Source organism: Mustela nivalis, assembly GCF_964662115.1.
Source record: "Mustela nivalis genome assembly, chromosome: 13".
Taxonomy (NCBI): domain Eukaryota; kingdom Metazoa; phylum Chordata; class Mammalia; order Carnivora; family Mustelidae; genus Mustela; species Mustela nivalis.
The window spans coordinates 59,117,091-59,137,293 of record NC_139032.1 but is presented as its reverse complement, the minus strand read 5'-3'; the positions used below and the strand labels follow the sequence as shown (position 1 = coordinate 59,137,293).

Below are 20,203 nucleotides of genomic sequence, written 5' to 3'. Positions count from 1 at the left end.
GTTTTCAAAAGACTGGGTAAAAAGTGAGTATTTAAAAATTACTCTGGGGGCACCTGGGTGGCTCTGGTGGTTGAGCATCTGCCTTTGGATCAGGTCATGGTATCGAGCCCCATGTCAGGCTACCACTCAGTGTGGAGTCTGTTTCTCCCTCTCCCTCTGTCTCTCCCCTGCTTGTTCTCAGTCTCTCTATCTTTCTCAAATTAAAAAAAAAAAATTTTTTTTTTAAATAAAAAGTAGGGCACCTGGGTGGCTCAGTGGGTTAAAATCTCTGCCTTTGGTTCAGGTCATGATCCCAGGGTCCTGGGATCGAGCCCCACATTGGGCTCTCTGCTTGGCGGGGAGCCTGCTTCCTCTTTCTCTCTCTCTCTGCCTGCCTCTCTGCCCATTTGTGATCTCTCTCTGTCAAATAAATAAAATTAAAAATCTTAAAAAAAAAATAGGGCACCTGGGTGGCTCAGTGGGTTAAAGCCTCTGCCTTGGGCTCAGGTCATGATCCCAGGGTCCTGGGATCAAACCCCACATCGAGCTCTCTGCTCAGCAGGGAGCTTCTTCCACCCTCTCCCTCTGCCTGCCTCTCTGCCTACTTGTGGTCTCTCTCTGTCAAGTAAATAAATAAAAGTATTTAAAATAAAAATAAAGGGCACCTGAGTGTCTCAGTGGGTTAAAGCCTCTGCTTTCGGCTTAGGTCATGGTCCCAGGGTCCTGGGATGGAGTCCCGCATCGGGTTCTCGGCTCAGCAGAGAGCCTGCTTCCTCCTCTCCCTCTGCCTGCCCCTCTGCCTGCTTGTGATCTCTATCAAATAAATAAATAAAATCTTTTAAAAAATAAAATAATAAAAAAAAATTACTTCGGGAGGCACCTGGGTGGCTCAGTTGGTTAAGTATCTGCCTTCAGTTTAGGTCATGATCTTGGGGTCCTGGGATCAAGCCCTGCATTGGGCTCCCTGCTTGGCAGGGAGTCTGCTTCTCCCTCTTTTGCTCCTCCCACTCATGCTTTGTCTCTCTCTAGAAAGGAAAAAAGAAAGAAAGAAAGAGAAAAAATGTACCTTAAAAATAAAAATGACTTGGGTTAGATGTGGATACATACATAGTTAAAAATGAAAATAAAAACATGGACAAGTTTTACACTTAGCTTTGGAGGAGTCTTTGGTTCTTTTTCCCCTCTAAAGAAACCAATAATGGAAAAATACACGATGCATATTAGGTGAGAAATGGGCCATTGGTTGTCTCATGAAAAACCTGGCAACTTCTACCTGGGACAGTTGGAACAGTTGCTCTGGAGGAAGCCAGGTACCAGGTAAGAAGTCTACCTGGCCTAAGACCACGATGTTAGGAAGCCCATGCTAGTGGCATTGAGAGTGAGATGCCCTGCTAACCCCAGCATTTCTAGCCATGTCAGTGTAGGTACAGCCAAGTGGTGAAAAGCCATCTTGGATATCTAGCCTAGGTGAGTTTTCAGAACACTCCAGCCCTTGCCTCCATCTGACTGCAACCTTATAAGAAATTCTAAGTGAGAACCACCCCACTGAGCCGAATCTATCCACAGAAGCACAAGAAATAATAACACATTTTTTTGTTTTAAGCCACTTTATATTCGTTTGTTTTGTTATACAACAGATAACCAGTCTCTTGTGGATGAAAGGAGAGAATCACAAGAAAAGGGAGGCAGCCACTAACGTCAAATACCATAAAGAGATCACAGAGAATGAGAAAAGACCATAGTATTTCACAATTGAGAAGTCAGCATTGTCCTTCAAGCATTGCAGTTTCAATAGAATGGTAGGGGTGAAGGCAAATTGGAAGTGTTTGTAGGGCAAGTGAGTGGTAGGAAACAGATACAATGACAGATTCGTCTCTCTTCTTTCTTTTTTAATGGTTTAACATTCACTGATGATTCTTACCTGAATCAATTATCTCATTGGAGATGGAAAAATGGAGAATTTCTAATTCTATCAGTCCTACATTTATTAGCTGACATTCTTCTGCAAAGAAGAGTTTTCCCTCATCAATTGGGGATGAACCTAATTTCTTCCTAAAATGACACATTAAATGCTTCATTCTTTCTCTTTAATTACCAGTTACCTGACAAAGGAGTTAGTGTCACAGTATTTCCATTGATGGTAAATGAGGTTTCCCCCACCTTTTCTCTCTCATTCTCTCTTTGAGTATCATTATGGACTCATGTGTAGACTCATGTATCACATTTTTTCAATGTGTTATAATCAATTACAGACTAAATTAGTCTCTAAAAGAAGCAATGAAGGATAGGGCTAAGAAGTGATCAGAAAATTCCTGGAAGAATACAGTGGTTAAAGAAATACACACACATACACACACACCCTTATCAATGATCAAAAAATGAAAATCAGAACTATATGAAAGAGAAAAAAACTATAAAATATTCAGTTCTGGTACTGGATGTATAACCCAGAGAAATTCTCACATAGATCTCATAAGGGGCATGTATATGAAGATATTCACAGCATTGTTGATTTGGGTTGTGAGGAGAAATTTGGACATCCATAACTGAAGAAGTCCTTAAGCAAAATGTGGTGGTGGAGTACTATTCAGTAGTTAGAAGCCGTGGACCAGATCTTAAAAACCTGTTACTGCAAGGAAGAACAAAAAGAAAAATATATGTATTTTATAATATTATTTATGTAAGAAAAAATACACAAATCTAAAATAGTAATACACATTTTAAATAAATATCTACAAATAACAGTTTTTAATTTTATTTTATAAATTTTTTTTTTTAAGATTTTATTTATTTATTTGACAGAGAGAAATTACAAGTACACTGAGAGGCAGGCAGAGAGAGAGAGAAGGAAGCAGGCTCCCTGCTGAGCAGAGAGCCCGATGCGGGACTCGATCCTAGGACCCTGAGATCATGACCTGAGCCGAAGGCAGCGGCTTAACCCACTGAGCCACCCAGGCGCCCCTATTTTATAAAATTTTTTTTAAATAAATATCTACAAACAAAAGGATATATGCTTAACATACTGGAATGATTTCCAGGGGTGAGAAAAGGGAATGAGATTAGAGGATATGGATAAAAGTGAATAATAAGTAAAATCAATGTGAGAGGCTTTGTGAGTGAATAATAGGATCAAGTCAACCCCCTATATTTAAATAAAAATAAATGACTAAATAAATAAATTGTGATAGCTGTTCTGGAAAAGAAAACCTTTAAAAACATAGACCTAACAATTTTTTTAGGAATCTAGCCTAAGAAAATAGAAACTTATGCTTATTAGCATTATAACAGGAAGAAAAATGGTCAGCATGTGTTTTATTGCTCTCATCCACAGCCTGCAACATATATCCCCAGGTGTTTCAGGGAGGATTCTGGAGTGTTTCACAGGTGTTTGCGATGTGCTTGGAACAAGTAGAGGCATGTGATATTGGGGGTTAAATGCATCATCTCTTGCTCCAGCTCCTTCCATCTGGCTCTGCTATATTTCCACTGCCTTTGCTAGGAATGGTTAGAATGGTCATTGAGTTCTGCCATTTCTGGAGTCCTTCAATTGCTAAGGCTGCAGGATGTTATTCTGTGCTGTAGCTGAAACTAGCTGGCTCTTCTTTTGGTTTCATACACTATTAAATTTTATTGTGTGTTACAATTTTTCTGGAACTCTTTTGTTGTTTTCTTCTTCCTCTACTCTTCCCCCTCCAGGAAAAACAAACAAACAAACAAACAAACAAACAGACAAACCAAAAGACAAAGCAAAAAAGAACACCAGCAAAGCATGCTGGAAGACAAACACAAATAATAGATGTGCTGGGCTTAAAAGTGAAATGAGAAATGCAAATCGAAACCATAATGAGATACCACTTCATACCCATTAGATGGCTGTGTTAAAAAAAAAAAAAAAGAAGAAGAGAGAGAGAGAGAGAATGACATGTGTTGATGAGGATATGGAGAAATTGGAACCCCTGTGCATTGCTGGTGGGAATGTAAAATGGTGCAGTTACTGTGGAAACCAGTTTGGTGGGTTCTTCAAAAAGTTAAGTATAGAATTACCCTATGATGCAACAATTCTCCTCCTAGGTGGAACTGAAAAGAACTGAAAGCAGGGACTCAGACACTTGTATGCCAATGTTCAGAGCGTATTATTCACAATAGCAAAAAAACAACATAAATGTCCATTGATGAATGAAGGAATGAAATGAATGAATGAATGAATGAATGAAACAAATATATATATATAGTGAAATATTATATATAGTGTAATATTCACTTTAAAAAGGAATGAAATTCTGATACACACTACAACCTTGAAAATAGTATGGTAAGTGAAATGAGCTAGACACACAAAGACAGATATTGTATGATTCCATTCATATGAGGTACCTAGAATAGGCAAATTCATAGAGACAGAAATTAGAATAGAAAGTACTAGGGACTGGAGGGGAAGAGAATGGGAAGGTTATGGATTAAGAAGTACAGAGTTTCTTTCTTTCTTTTTTTTTTTTTAAGATTTTATTTATTTATTTGACAGACAGAGATCACAAGTAGGCAGAGAGGCAGGCAGAGAGAGAGAGGGGAGGAAGCATACTCCCTGCTCAGCAGAGAGCCCGATGTGAGGCTCAATCCCAGGACCCTGGGATCATGACCTGAGCCAAAGGTAGACCATTAACCCACTGAGCCACCCAGGCGCCCCAGAAGTACAGAGTTTCTGTTTGGGTTGATAAAAAACTTCTGGAATGGATAGTGGTGATAGTTGAATACCTTTGTGAATATAACTGCTATCGATTGAATTGTGTCCTGCTCATATTCATACATTGAAATTCTAACCCTCAATGTGATAATATTTGGAGTTGGGGCCTTTGGGTGATAATTAGGTTTTGAGGTCAAGAAGATGGAGCCCTCAAGTTGAAATCAGTGTCCTTATAAAAAGAGATACCAGAGAGAGAAAGACAGCTCTTACCAGAATCTGACCATGTTGACATCTTGATCTTGGATTGCCAGTCTCCAGAACTGTGAGAAAAAAATTTCTGTTGTTGGGCGCCTGGGTGGCTCAGTGGGTTAAGCCTCTGCCTTTGGCTCAGGTCATGGTCTCAGGGTCCTGGGATCAAGCCCCACATCGGGCTCTCTGCTCAGCAGGGAGCCTGCTTCTCCCCTCTCTCTGCCTGCCTCCTCTTTGCCTACTTGAGATTTCTCTCTCTGTCAAATAAATAAATTAAATTAAAAAAATTAAAAAAAAAAAGAAAAAAAAAGGAAAAAAAAATTTCTGTTGTTTAAGCCACCAGCCTATAGTATTTTGTTATGGCAGCCCAAGCTAATACACATGGATATGGTCCTTTCTTTCTTTCCTTTTTTATTTTTATTTTTATTTTTTTTTTTTTTTAAAGATTTTATTTATTTATTTGAGAGAGACACAGTGAGAGAGAACATGAGCGAGGAGAAGGTCAGAGAGAGAAGCAGACTCCCCTTGGAGCTGGGAGCCGGATGCGGGACTCGATCCCAGGACTCTGGGATCATGACCTGAGCCGAAGGCAGTCGTCCAACCAGCTGAGCCACCCAGGCGTCCCTCCTTTTTTATTTTTTTAATTTTTATTTATTTATTTATTTGAAAGATTTTGTTTATTTATTTGACAGTGACAGAGATCACAAATAGGCAGAAAGAGGAGGAAGCAGGCTCCCTGCTGAGCAGAGAGCCTGATGCGGGTCTCGATCCCAGGACCCTGGGAGATGATGACCTGAGCTGAAGGCAGAGGCTTTGACCCACTGAGCCACCCAGTCACCCCTTTCTTTCCTTTTCTTTTAAAAAAGATTTTATTTACTTACTTGAGAGAGAGAGAGCAGGAGCAGGGAGAGGAGCGGAGGGAGAAGTAGACTCCCACTGAGTGGACACCTGACATCAGACACCAGCACTGGGCTGGCCTCCAGGGGTTGATCCCAGGACCCTGAGATCATAACCTGAGCTGAAGTCAGACACTTAAGAAACTGAGCCACCCAGGAGTCCCTGTGGTCCATTTGCTCTTTTGTACCCCTTAACTGGTGGGGTGGGGTGGCCCCAGGCCTAACCCAGTCCTCTCTCTTGTTTCTTCCTGGCCTCCAAGGCAGCTTTAGTGGGGTCTTTTCATTACTAGATTAAACTGCTTGCCTGCCCCCTTTCTTCCAGGGCTGGTGGGAAAAGCATTTGACCAAATTGGAGTTTCAAGAGTTGAAACTGGGATTTGGGCATTGGGGTGTAAATAGGCCTCATTTTTTTTTTTTTAAGATTTTATTTATTTATTTGTCAGAGAGAGAGCACAAGCAGGTGGAGTGGCAGGCAGAGGCAGAGAGAGAGGCAGGCTCCCCGCTGAGCAAGGAGCCTATTCCGGACTCGATCCCAGGATCCTGGGATCATGACCTAAGCCAAAGGCAGCCGCTTAACAAACTGAGCCACACAGGCATCCCTAAATAGGTCTGATTTTGTTCAAGGCTGCTGAGACCTATTAAAGGAGAGATGAATGCCATAGTTTATGGGCATTCTACAGAAGGCATTGGGACTAAAGCCCCAAGTAGTAATATGTTACCTGCCATGAGAAAGTGAAGGATAGGATTCAGGAAATACTAGGATCCTGAGATCAAGACCTGAGCTGAGATCAAAAGTTGGACACCTAAGAACTGAGCCATCCAGGTGTCCCTGACCAATTACATTCTTAAAGTCTTCCAGGTCCACTTTCCCCAGACTGTTTCACCTGGTAAACTCCTCATCATCCTTAAGCTATTAATTTTTATTTTTAAGATTTTATTTATTTATTTATTTGAGAAAGAGAGAGACAGCAAGAGAGGGGATGCAAGCAGGGGGAGAGAGAGAGAGAAAAAAAAAAGAGAAACAGGCTTCCCGCTGAGCAGGGAGCCTGATGCTGGGCTTGATCCCAGCACCATGGGATCCTGACCTGAGCCCAAGGCAGATGCTTAACGACTAAGCCACCCAGGGAACCCTAAGCTCTTAACTTCTAAGAATTGATCTCAGCATCCTCCAAGGAGACTTGTAAACTCTTTGAAGTCTGGGCCTATACCTTCTTCATTGTATCCCCAGGGCCTGACATTGTTAATGACTGAAAGATCAGTACCTAGCGATTGTCAAAGTGGAATTTAAAATGTCTGTTGCCACAGATTCATCCACACGTCCTTCTCATGGGGCCAGCCTAGCACTGTAGCACTGTGCCTTGTCAACGTGTAACCTGCTCTCTCTCTACTCAGTTCCCGGTTGGTGATTGCGTGTGGGGAAAGGCTGAGGATAACACTTTCTGGAAACGATCTAGTCAGCAGTTTAGCTGCACCCTCACCCACACGGCTGTACTTAACAGCACTCCTAGCACGTGGTTGAGTTTTATTCTGCTCCTCTGTGGCTTTGATATAAGAGTAAGAAAAACATGAAAAGGAAATGGGTTCAGTAACCAATATCCTTTCCGAGGAGAGGAGGGCCGCCAAGAGGGTCATGAATCTGCAGAATTCTTCTCTCTTAGAACACCGTCAGCACAGCTCAAAAGCCTTTCCTCACCTCCCGGCCTCTCTCTCTTTTGAGACTAGGCCCAGCTGGGTGAGATGGTTTCCTGTAAGTTTTTTAACAACAAGGGCGTTTAAAGTAAGAAAGAGGAAGAGAAAGTCAGAGGAAGGGGCAAGGGGCCAGCGCCGAGCCAGGCCGGCTTCTGCTTATAAGTCAAGATGGGTCTCTAAATTCAGAGAAGGCAGCGGATCTCCCTCCATCTCTTTCGTTTCTGCCTCTACTATCCTCTCTGGGTCCGTTGATTTATCACTGAGACATCGCTCAAGAACGGCAGGCAGTTTCTTTCGTAAGTGTCTGAAAGGGGAAAAACTTTGAGCGAACAGCCAAAAGAGGGAGGAGGGTGGAGAGGAGACTGGCTCTAGTGTGGGGAAGAAAAGAAGGGAGGCCGAGGCGGCATTGGGCGCGCCGGCGAGCTGCAGCTACCCGGGCCGATCCCCTAGCAAACTCGCGGGCGCAAATACTGGCGCCAGAGGCAGCCGAGCAGCTGAGCCCCAGGCGCAGCGGGGCCTGGGTGGCGCTGGGCCCGGCCCGAGAGGCCCGAGTCTGTGCCCGGGAGGCGGACCGGGGGCGGGGCTGCCCCGGGAGCTGGGTTCTCCCGCGGGCGGCCCTTAGTCTCCCCGCCTCCGCGAGCGGCCGCGGCAGAGGATGCCCTACGGCGCCGCCTGTCCTGCCCCGAAGCCGCGGCTGAGAAGCCGGCTGCCCATTGGCGGCGGCGGCGCGGCGTCTCCGCCCCCTCCGCGTCCCCGCCCCCTCCGCCGCCGCCGCCGCCGCTTCCCGGCTCCGCCTCCTCCCCCTCCGGGAGCCGCCTCCGTCGCCGCCACCGCCGCTGCTGCCGCCGGCCGGGGCCCAGTCAGCGCCCGCCGCCGGAGTCGAGTCGCAGTCGGAGCCGCTGCCCGCGGCCCCGCCATGAGCGGAAGCGCCGCCGCCGCGGTTGCCGCCGCCGCCGCCTCAGCAGCTGCGGCCGCCGCGCACTTCCAGCCTCAGTCGTCGTCTCCCAGGCCGGGCGCCGCCGAGCTCGGGCCCCTGCGACGCCCGCGCCCCCCGCCGCCGCCGCCCCGGCCCGAGCCAGCCGCTGCCGGCCGTCTCAGCCCTCCGGGCCACGGGCCTCTCCGGGCGAGCGCCCAGGGTGGCGGCGCCTGCGGCCGAGCGCCGGGAGCAGGTACGGGGTCCAGGAACCGGCCGGGCGGGGAGGGGCGTGGGTTGGTTTTGGGGGTGGGGGGGACCCAGAGGCGTGCGATCTAGGGGGAGCGTAGGGGGTGGAGCGTTGTCCGGGTTAGCTTTGTCCGACCCCGGAGCCCCTGTGAGCCCTGTGGCCCCGTCGAGCCGAGCGGCTCACAAAGCGTTTTCCCACCCGGTGCGTAGCCCCCTCCCTTAGGGTGGGCAGGGCAGGACCTCTTTAGGTCTCCGCTTGGCGGAGGAGGAAACCGAGGCGTTCAGGGGAAGTGACTTACCCAAGGTCACGTAGCCGGTGAGAGTCGTATCCTGGCTAGGACCCAGGGCCACCCAGAGCCGGCGCGGGCCCGGAGCAGGGGGGCTGGGAGGAGGAAGAGCCCCTAGCCCCGGAGACCCGAGAGACATAGATCCGGAGGAGGGGGCGCTAGGCCCTGCTCTCAGACACGCCCACCCAACGCTTTTTAGGTAGGCTTAAGAAATGGGATCTCTTGCGGGGTGGGACAGAGGAGCTGGGGCGGCTTTGGGGGCTTGGTGGTACCCTGGGGAACCGATTTGGGGAGTCTCAGGGGGAAAGAGTCGTATGGGGAGGGTGTAGTCTTTGGGAGAGGGCTTTCTTGAGTGAATGGGGCAGAGCTTCGGAAACTTCTCATCGTGGGGACCGTTTGGTCTCTGCCAGGCCACCATTGCCCGGACTAAACCAATCCAGCTGAAATTAATAGGAGGGAGGCCTTCCCGCTTTTGTGGAGACACCCTCAAGGTGTCTGTTTTCGTGAAATTGTCGAAGTTTCGTTTGTGCCCCAAACAGAAGTGCTATAAGGCCCTAGTAAAAAGCATTTCTGCTGTAGAAGGCTGAATTAGTTTTTTCCCGGGTGGTCTGGATCTGTCACCAATGAAGAGCCCCTAGAGAGCAGCTACCCCAAGTGTGAAGGGGGAAGGAGGCGGGGAGGATTGGGACAAGTCACCCGCCGGCCTGGTATATTAGGCAGGGCCCTATACTATATGGGACTCCCATTTTTCTTTGAGGTGTGGGTTCCTCAATGTATGGTTTTGACTGTGGATGCATCTTGGAAAGGGAAGGAGCAGAGCACTTGGGAGTCCTAGAGACAGCGAGAGCGAGCGAGCAATGAAGAGGTTTCTGTGGCGCTGGGAAATAGAAGCTGTAGAATGGGGGAAAAGAAGATATTTAGTCATTGCGGGGGATGGGAGATGAAAGGATTTCCGAGGGGAAGGGGGCAGTGTCTAGTCCTGAGAAAAGTTAGGATGTTTCAAAGAAGGAGCCAAGGGTGATTAGTTTGAAAGGAGTCTGTTAGAGGTGGATGGTATCTTAAAGGTTGAGTAATAGGTATTGGTCTGCAACAATCACTTCATTTTCTTCTAGTAAAGACAGTTGTACTTTCATATAAATGTTTAGCCTTCTCATTCCCCATCCCCCATTCTCTCTCCTGTTCTAAGGCTGTTGGCTCTCAGTATTGTCTTGGAAGTAAGGCTTGACAAAAGAGGGAAGGGGAAGACTAATTAGCAAATGCATTAATTAGGGCCCTTTGTCCGAAATGATTCCATGTTTAAGTCAGCTGTTTTCTTCCTGCCCTCCTGCACTTAGGTTTTCCAGCTGTGGTGGCTGTTGGACGGGTGCTGTGGAATAACTGCTGTGATTTAGACAAGATAGGTTCGATTTTTCTTAAAAAATGGAGGAAAACCTATTTGACAAAGATGTATAAAAACTTGAAAATTTTCTGGTCAAAGATTTTAATCAGGAAAATGCAAATGGAAACAATATTGAGGTGCCATTTTACACCCATCAGACTGGCAAAATTTAAATGCTGTGATAACCAAGTGTTAGTGAGCTTGTGGGGAAATCAAAAGTTTATTTCCTGTTAGTGGGAGTGTAAATGAATACAACCACCTTGGAGAGTAGTGTGGTGATGTGTTATTGGAGAGCTAATATACCTACTTACCCAAAATGTCTGTTTCTGGCTCTGAGAAATCCTAGTACAAGTGTCCAAGAAAGAAGTATGAAAGAAATACAAGCATTCTGCTTGCAGCTTAAATGGCCACCAGCACGGGAAGTGCATAAATTGTTAGATAGTCCCATGCGCTTGAGTCTTTTTTTTTTTTTTTTTAAAGATTTTATTTATTTATCTGACAGAGAGAAATCACAAGTAGGCAGAGAGGCAGGCAGAGAGAGAGAGAGGAGGAAGCAGGCTCCCCGCCGAGCAGAGAGCCCGATGCGGGACTCGATCCCAGGACCCTGAGATCATGACCTGAGCCGAAGGCAGCGGCTTAACCACTGAGCCACCCAGGCGCCCCATCATGCGCTTGAGTCTTAACAGCAATGAAAAATAAACTATAGGGCGCCTGGGTGGCTCAGTGGGTTAAGCCACTGCCTTCGGCTCAGGTCATGATCTCAGGGTCCTGGGATCGAGTCCCGCATCGGGCTCTCTGCTCCACAGGGAGCCTGCTTCCTCCTCTCTCTCTCTGCCTGCCTCTCTGCCTACTTGTGATCTCTCTCTGTCAAATAAAAAAATAAAATCTTTAAAAAAAAAAAAAAGAAAAGAAAAATAAACTATAGCCACATGCATTAAAATGATGGAATCTCACAAACATAATATGGGGTGGGGGAACAGGTTACAGAATTCTTAACAAAATGTTTTCACTTTTATAAAATCTGAAAACATGCAAAATAATGTTTGGCTATGTGCATATATGGTAATAGTACAAAAACATGTAACAACTAACATCAAGTTCAGAGTAGAGATTATCTCTGGAAACAGAAGACCAGGAATGAGATTGGACAGGGCTACACCGAGGGTGTTAATAATATCTAATATTCTGTTACTAAGAAATCTGAATCAGATAAGTGCAAATTAGGATTTGCTTATTTTGGGTGTAGGGTCAGATTCAGTATCTTATTTTAAATATTTTTCAGATGTTTGAAATATTTCTTAAATGCAAAAAATTTGCTTGTTTATAGAGTGCAGGATTTTTGTCTCATAATGATGAAACTCTTGCTACAGACTCCGGTCCCACACAGCCTATTAGGCATGCAGGCTGGTGATCTTTTCTCACCTTTTTCTGACCTGCGAAGCCTAGTATATTGCACTGGATGACTTTTATTTTGGAACTGCTGATAGGCATGGAGGATTTCTCAGTCTTTCTAAATTTTCTAGTGGACCTAGGTCAGCAGTTTGAGCTTTGTCAAAATATAAATGCCCCAGGACGTTCAGACTTTTCTGTTGTAGGGAGAGCCCCAGAAATCTGATTCTGAAAAAGTTCCCCAGTAGATTCTGATGGCCACTAAAATTTGACACTAAAATTTGAGAGCCACTGCCTTCGGCTCCTGTCTCTGGGCTGTACTCCATCTCAACTTTGCCCTATAGGCTACCTTCTCTTGCCCCTCCTGCATGACTAGGACTGATTTGGGCCCATGTGATACTTAGCTCTTTTGTAGGGCATAAAAGAATGATAGGGTTGGAAGCTGTTGAGTGTTAAGCCCTTTATAATGGGGACATAGTCCTCTTATTTTCATGCAGGTAGCTAAGGGGCCCACTGCCCACCAAGGCTATTTATCAGGTTTTATAAACTTTAACCACTGGTGTCACAATATGGGGTTTTATAATTAGGATGGGAGCAAAAAAAAAGGGGGAGGGCTTCCAGAAGGAAAACTCAGAAAATTCGGAGAAAGGAAACCCCCAACAGTAAATGTATGTGATTGTGCCTTTTTCCACAGATAATGGTGATTGTTTTATTGCTTTAGCTTATGACATTGATTTAGATTTCAGCTATTGAATCTACATTCAAAGATTAGGGTCTCAGATAACAACTGATTATCCCCCTCAAGATGGTAGAATTTCCTTTCTCCAAATTTGATAGTTTTACTTATCTGCCAGACCCTTTTTGCTCTAGTCCTGATATGTTTAGAAATGAATTTATATTCACAGATGTGAGGACTTCTGGTAATGAGATTTGTGAAATGCCTGTTTTGGGGAAGGTTCTTCTCTCAGGAACCCTGCTTTGGAAGTGCAGTACTTTTCCAGGTAGACTGCTGCAGGGCTGCTGTGTTGGGTTGTATGGGTTGTGCCCAACCTGAGGTCACCTGTTTTGTGTGGTGAGTGGGAGTGGAAATTCATTTGTGCTCCACTTACCACATGAGCATTTTGTAGGGGGGCCTGGGTGGCTCACTTGGCTGAGTGTCCGACTCTTGGTTTCTACTCAGGTCCTGATCTCAGAGTTGTGAGATTGGTCCTTGCATCGGTATCCAACCTTAGTGTAGAGTCTGCTTAAGATTCTTTCTCCCTCTCCCTCTGCCCCTCCCAACCCTGGGCTCTCACTCTCCCTCCTTCTCTATCTTTGTCTCCCTCAAATGAATTAATAAATCTTAAAAAAAAAAAAGCATTTCTTGTGGAAATGCGTCCCCTCAGAAAGGGGACACCCTTTTCTAATTCCCATCAAGTGTTTCATGAACTAGCATGGCCTTGCAACTTTGGAAGGCTTTGTCCCAGGCAGCTTTGTTGGTCCATGTGTAATGAACTATGCCATCCATAGTTAAGGACTTTGTGAAGAGGGCATGTCAGTTTTGGGCTTTGAGCTCTGAGAATTTTGTCCACATGAACTTTTCAATGGAAGGAACCTATCCCCGCTCCCCTGGCTTTTCATCACCCTGTTCGTTTGAACCAAATTCCAGCTTAAAATGGTAAAATTTGTTATGGAGCTGGAGAAATAGGCTCAATTTTGAAAGTACCATTATTTATGAAAAGACAGAATGAGAGAAATATTAAAAGGACAAAAGCATCTGGTAATTGAAGACGAGAAAGTAGCTATGCACCACATTTGTTCTTGCATTCTTGGAGTGTTCACTTTGAGGGGGAAATACAATGTTTTCTTCCTATTCCCCCTACACAAGCATTCCTCAATTTCTTAAGACCTGAGGCTTTTTAGCCAATTTTGAAAATATTTACCCATTTGTATTTTCCATTAAGTGGTTGTTTACGCTTCCTGCTGTTTTATTTTTTTCTTGGAGCGAGAGGAGGAGGGTAGTGCTGAACCAAGGACGAGACTGGACTTCCGACTGCTTTTGCAAATAATGGCAGTGTGTTTTTCAGAACTGTTGTCATGGAAGAGTGCTGTTCTGCGGACTCAAGGGAGAGGTACATTTGAAGTGGTTTCTGTTGTCTTTTTTATTATCATTTTTAAACATGATCGAGGGTGATGGTTACAGAGTTCCATTGTGCTTTTGCTGCTGTCTTGAAGGGAGTTTTTTTTTTTCTTAATATTTTATTTATTTATTTGACACAGAGAGAGACACAGGGAGAGAAGGAACGCAATCAGGGGGAGTGGGAGGAAGAGAAGCAGGCTTCCCGCTGAGCAGGGAGCCTGATGTAGGCTTGATCCCAGGACCCTGGGATCATGACCTGAGCCAAAGGCAGATGCTTAACAACTGAGCCACCCAGGCACCTCAGGTTTTTTTTTTTTTTTTTTTTTTTTTTTTTTTTTAAAGAAAATCTGTTTAAAAATGTTTGACAAAAATAGTCTTAATGCCCACACAAGGAAAATAAACAGTTCTCACCTATGGGCCTTACCCAAAGCAGTTTGAATTTTTTTTTCCCCCAGTTCTGTTTTAAAGGGATTGGGCAGGTGGAGGAAGAGAATGATGGGATTATACTGGAGTTTTATCAGTGACTCCAGTCTTGATATGAAAAACTATCTCTGTATTGTCTGCTATTGTGATAAAGTATGTGTAGAAGTAAGGGAGAGATTGGGAGTTTTGATGTATGTAATGATTTGACCCCGTTGAAAGAAAAAGCAGAGGAAAGAAGTGGTAAGAGGAAGAAATATATGAGAGTAGCAAGCAATTAAATAGGACATTTTGTAGTGTTTTTGGAATGTTCTTGGAGTTGAAAGTTACTTGTCCGTATCCGTTCTGCTTTAGCACCTTTGGTTTTAGTGTGTGAAGATGGTGTTTACTGATCTTCACTTCAAACCCGTTTTATTGTCAAGGAGCTGGAAAGTGAGCAGTTTTGAAGACGAGGCTGAGGTGGGAGGCTAGGCTAAAAGCAAAAACAAGTATCCATTTTGTAATTGCTTTTGTAAATAGGAGTTGAGACTCATAATTAAAAAAAGTATTTTTCATTTGGCTTTTAGGCTATCTTATTCAAAAATTGTTCTAATACATATGTCTTCCTATGTAGGTTTTTGTTGCTGCCTCAGTACATATTTGAGCACCTACTGGGTGCACAATCCTAGTACCAACCACTGGTCCATGGGGGCGATGCCTTCATTTTCCGAGACTTTTTCATTACCTGAGGTGCTGCTTCAGCTTGTGCTTTCTTTTCTCCCTTTTATCCTGCCTCATTCTCCCTGGTCTTTGGGCTTGGTGGGGGTCCACCGATCTGTCGGGTGATCTTACCACATGTGAGGGGTGCACAGGCCTCTCAGAACCTTTTGACTGGGCACCCTTCAGTAACACCCCTCAGACAGTTTTGAGCTAGACTTGAGGGCCATCATAGCGGCCCCACCGCCTCTTCCTTCTCTGCCGCCTGTGTTGCCACCACCCACCCTTCGCTGTGGAGCCTGGAAGGCGCCCCCCTCACCCCCAATCATACAAAGAGTCTTTGTGCTTGGAGGATGTTCTAAAGGCGGGATCACTGCAATTATAATTCCCCAAGCACAACCAAGTAATGGGGGCAGGCAGGGTAAAGATGGTATCCAAGTTCTCGTTGGTAGGGAGAAGTCAGGCAGGGATTAAAAATCATCTGGAGACAGTACCAAAATGGATAATGGAGCGTTGTTGGTAGTGCTGGTGGGAATGTGTTTAATTGAATGCATTTCACTTCAGATTTTTAAATTCTAATACTCAAAAGATATTTGAAGCTTTAAAAAGCAAAAGACAGCCTGAACTTTTTTTTAGTTTTTTTAATCTAAAATTATATAACAAAATCACTTTAGAAGAAGGTATGTAGAAATCACAGTATACTTTGCTTTATGTTTATGATGCCAGAGTGACTGATTGCCTACGAAAGCCAAATACATATCTTACTTACTATCCAGGGGGTGCTTTTACTAATCCAGCTCTTTTTGTTTATTTCCAAAAGTAAGCTCTGACTGACATTTTTGGGAAGCTCCTTCTACCACAAGAAGAAAATCAGTGCGGGAAAATGTGCTTAATAAACTCTTAGATCAACCATCCCATGTCATGATGTGCTTCCAAGTTCTATTGGTAATCTCTTAGTGAAGACTTTTTTCTTACTGTGTCTTTTTCTTCTAAAGATTTTATTTATTTGTTTCACACACACACACACACACACACACACACACACACACACAGTGAGCACAAGCAGGGAGAGCAGCAGAGGGAGAGAGAGAGAGAAGCAGGCTCTTCGTCGAGCATGGAGCCCAATGGGGGACTCCATCCCAGGATGCTGGGATCATGACCTGAGCTGAAGGCAGACTCTTAACCGACTCAGCCACCCAGATTCCCTTACGATGTTAACTATTAGTGCATTGCTCTGATTAGTGTCTCAAATAGACTTTCTTGTTTTTCTAAAAAGAAGTGCACCAGACAATTGACAGCAGAGGTTATCTTTAGACTTTAGGATAGTGGACTTCAGTCCTCTCCAGGTAAGGGGAGAATATCCTTTTTGTTGTCATGATGAGCATTGACATCTGTGCTGAGTAAAGCAGCCAGGGACTGTGTACTCTATATGGAAAGCTATAGGTACTGTAAGCTGGCCCTTCATCTAATTACTTGTTGGAATCAGGTCAAGAGTTGGACATTTATTTTTACTGTTTAGTGTGATTGTTGCCCTGTTGGAGGAAATCTCCCTTTTTTTATTGACAGAAGTGTGCAATGTGATGATTGATAAATGAATACATTTTGAAATGATGACCACAGTCACGTTTATTAATACAACTATCACCTCATATAGTTACTTTTTTTTTTTTTTGTGAGAATGTTTTAGCGCTCTCAGCAAATCTTAAGAACATGAGGTATTCTTAACTTAGTCACCATGTTCTACATTAGATTCTCAGAACTTTAAATTGAAGACTTGTGCCTTTGACCAGCATCTTCCCATTTCCCTACTTCCCAGATCCTGGTAACCACCATTCTGCTCTCTTTCTGTGAGTTTGACTTTTTAAATTAAAAACGGTTTTTTTTCTTTTTTTTTAAAGATTCCACGTATAAGTGAGATAGTTGTGCATTTGTACTCTCTGGCTTATTTCACTTAACATTATGTCCTCCAGATTCATCCATGTTGTCACAAATGGCAGGATTTCCTTCTTTCTAATGGCTGAATAATTCTCTTGTACCTATATTCCAAATCTTCCTTCATCCATTCATTTGTTGGACACTTAGGTCCCTGTCTTAGCTGTTGTGAGGAACGCTGCAAAGAACATGGGAGTACAGCTAGCTTGAAGAAATCAACCTTAAATTAACCTTCACATAAGACTACTGGGTAGTCTATTACAAAGATATTGCTGATTCGATCCTTAGAAAAGACTACTAAATTGACAGCTAAATTTTACGAGATTTAAAAATAAACAAGGATTGGGGCGCCTGGGTGGTTCAGTGGGTTAAGCCGCTGCCTTCCGCTCAGGTCATGATCCCAGGGTCCTGGGATCGAGTCCCACATCAGGCTCTGCTCAGCGGGGAGCCTGCTTCCCTCTCTCTCTGCCTGCCTCTCCATCTACTTGTGATTTCTCTCTGTCAAATAAATAAATAAAATCTTAAAAAAAAAAAAATAAACAAGGATTGGGGCACCTGGGTTGCTCAGTGGGTTAAAGCCTCTCCCTTCAACTCAGGTCGTGATCCCGGGGTCCTGGGATTGAGCCCTGCATTGGGCTCTCTGCTTCAGCGGGGAGCCTGCTTTCCGGTCTCTCTCTGCCTGCTGCTCTGCCTACTTGTGATCTCTGTCTGTCAAATAAATAAATAAAATCTTAAAAAAAAAAAAACAAACCCAAACAAGGATCTATTTTATATGCTTTCAATGAAAAGTAAGATTGATCTCCCCCTCCTGACCCACAGTATTTTAGGCAAGTACCTTGTTCAGCAGTGACTTTATTTTAGCTTAATTATAAACTGTTATTTGGCTACTTCATTTACTTCATTTATAATAGTTATTTACTTTGGGCAGTAACCTCTGACTTCTTACTTCACTGCTCTCTAGTGGCCACTGAAAGTAATGATAAAACGTTTATTGAATGCCTACTGTGTATCAGGCAGTGAGGATTTCAGATACAATTCAGATAGGAAACAGTGATAGATTCTGACCGTATGTTAGCAGAAAAAAATGCATTTTTGGGTATCCTAACCCTTAATAAAAGGGGAGAGAACATCAAAATTGCATTAACAATAGTGATATATAACCATGATAATTAATGTTGCTAAAGCACAGATGTAACCAGACCAAAAATTTACATGGTTGCCTTTGAAGTAAAAGAAATATTTTTTCATCTGGCATTCAAGACCAACGTAGTTGGGTCTTTATTATTTCAATCTCTACTATTTTTCCTCATGAATATTATTCTCCAGGGAAATAGGATGCCCTGTCATCTATATGTGTATCACTTTTTGACTTATTTCTTTGATTTTTCAGCTTGGAATGCCTTCAGTTTTTCCAAATCCAACTTTTTTTTTTATATCTAGGTGGTTTTTTTAATATCTGGGTAGTAGTTGTCATTTATTGTGTGCAAAGCTCTGTTCGGAGTGCTTACCTGGATTAATTCATTTAATTTGCGCTAGGGTCCTTTAAGGTTGATGCTATTATTATCCTTATTGTGCAGATGAAGAAACTGGAACACAGAGAGGTTAAATAACTTGCTAGAGATGATGCAGCTATTAAGAGTGTTATCTGGGATATGAACTCAAGCTGTCTAGTTCCAGAGTCTGTATTTTTAGCCATCATGCTTTACTGGATCTCTTTTTTTTTAAGCAAACTTAGCGGTTAGTTTTGGTAATAAGAGGTTGAATGTAAGCAAAGGTGATCGCTGCTTTAGCCACTAAAAGGAATTCATAGTCTTTAGTTTTTAACTTTGCTCCTGAGAAATATACTCTTTTTTTTAAGTTCTGAATTATTGCATTAGGATTATTTAATTGATTTTTTAAAGTCATTCATTACTTTTTTACATAAGGAGTAGGAGTACCTGCATTGGTGGGTGGATCGGCATTAGAATAGGCATATTTAAATCCCTTCTTAGAAAATCTCTTATGTTCTATGAACCTGAACATTAAGGTTTTAACTGAGTACTTGTTTGAGCACTTAAGCGGATAAAAAAATTCTCAAGGGAAAATTTGGCCCTACTCGGAGGAACTTCTGAATTTCACCTTTTTGTGGATATGGATATCTTCCCACCAAATATCTCAAGAGTGGATGTTAGACTTCTTTTTAGTCCTTTTTTTTTTTTAAGCCTTCTTAATTTCCATAATAAATTGATTTGTCACAAGCTAAAGCATAAACATATCTATTCAGTAGCATAGAATATGAACATTTCAGGTATTAGTTGGAGATGCTAATATGTTGGGTTGATGCTGTCTGAGACAGTTGGATTATTTGAGGAAGATAATGTGGCATTGTAGTTACCAAAGGAACTACTTCCAAATTGATTGGAATGTTTGTTAAAAATTCTGTGTGTAGGTGACCTAGAATTAGAACTTGAGATTGAGGGACGCCTGGGTGGCTCAGTTGGTTAAGCAGCTGCCTTCGGCTCAGGTCATGATCCCAGCGTCCTGGGATCGAGTCCCACATCGGGCTCCTTGCTCGGCAGGGAGCCTGCTTCTCCCTCTGCTTCTGCCTGCCATCCTGCCTGCCTGTGCTCGCTCTCTCCCCCTCTCTCTCTCTGATAAATAAATAAAATCTTAAAAAAAAAAAAAGAACTTGAGATTGAGTAAATTTCTTTATAAACAGTTATAGGTGATGTTTCTAATACTGTTTGATTTATACTGTAGGCTTAATAGGCATTGGTGGGCCATCAGTTTAGAAAATGTACTGTGGGAAAATGAGATTCTAAGGTCAAAACCAGGTACAGTACTTACATACTTTTGGAACATGGCCTCTTTTTGAGTGGAGCACTGCCAACAGTCTTTCTCTCCTATTTTGCTTTTGGATACCAAGAAAGGAAGGCGGATACCAAGAAAGGAAGGCGGAATTCTTCACTTTTCAGATTACTAAGGGATATGGAATTAATTTATCAGAGGAAGATACTCTTTCTTTTCAGACGGGATAAAGACTGGCTAATCCACATAATTGAGGAATTTACACTCATTTACTTGTTTGGGTTTCTTTAATACCCTTAGTTTTAGAACAAATCAAGAGTTACTTTTGGGAGCTCCAATTGAAGACATTATTGTTGACTATGTTTGCTATACGTCAAGAATGAGTCATGAACTCTTCTGATTTAATTATCCAGTGGGTTTTTTTTTTTTAAATTGTGCGTGTATTGTTGAAAACAAATTATTTCTATTTTATGATATTTTTGAGCCTTAAATAAAAGCTATATTGTGTGCTAAAAAAAGAAAAAAAACCAAAAAACCAA

The 20,203-nt window shown here is 43.3% G+C and overlaps 1 protein-coding gene and 1 long non-coding RNA gene across 12 annotated transcripts in view; one reads left to right on the top strand and one right to left on the bottom strand.

Annotated features, from left to right (window-relative positions):
• Positions 1-1,567: 1,567 nt before the first annotated feature.
• LOC309846130 lies at positions 1,568-9,078 on the bottom strand. The gene is made up of 3 exons (XR_014301737.1): positions 8,956-9,078; positions 4,931-5,166; positions 1,568-2,608 (listed from the first exon to the last, which is right to left on the bottom strand). It is a non-coding gene; the product is annotated as an uncharacterized lncRNA (long non-coding RNA).
• The window catches only part of RNF38 (ring finger protein 38), a 134,984-nt gene continuing 122,074 nt past the window's right edge, over positions 7,294-20,203 (top strand). The window contains exon 1 of one of the 11 annotated variants that reach the window (XM_082694861.1): positions 7,294-7,790. In XM_082694861.1, coding sequence (XP_082550987.1) covers positions 7,382-7,790 — 409 coding nt within the window. In that variant the 5' untranslated portion in view covers positions 7,294-7,381. Of the gene's footprint in view, positions 7,791-8,266; positions 8,664-8,790; positions 9,143-20,203 lie in introns of those variants that run through there. The other 10 variants (XM_082694860.1, XM_082694852.1, XM_082694853.1 and 7 more) reach the window with 10 other exon arrangements.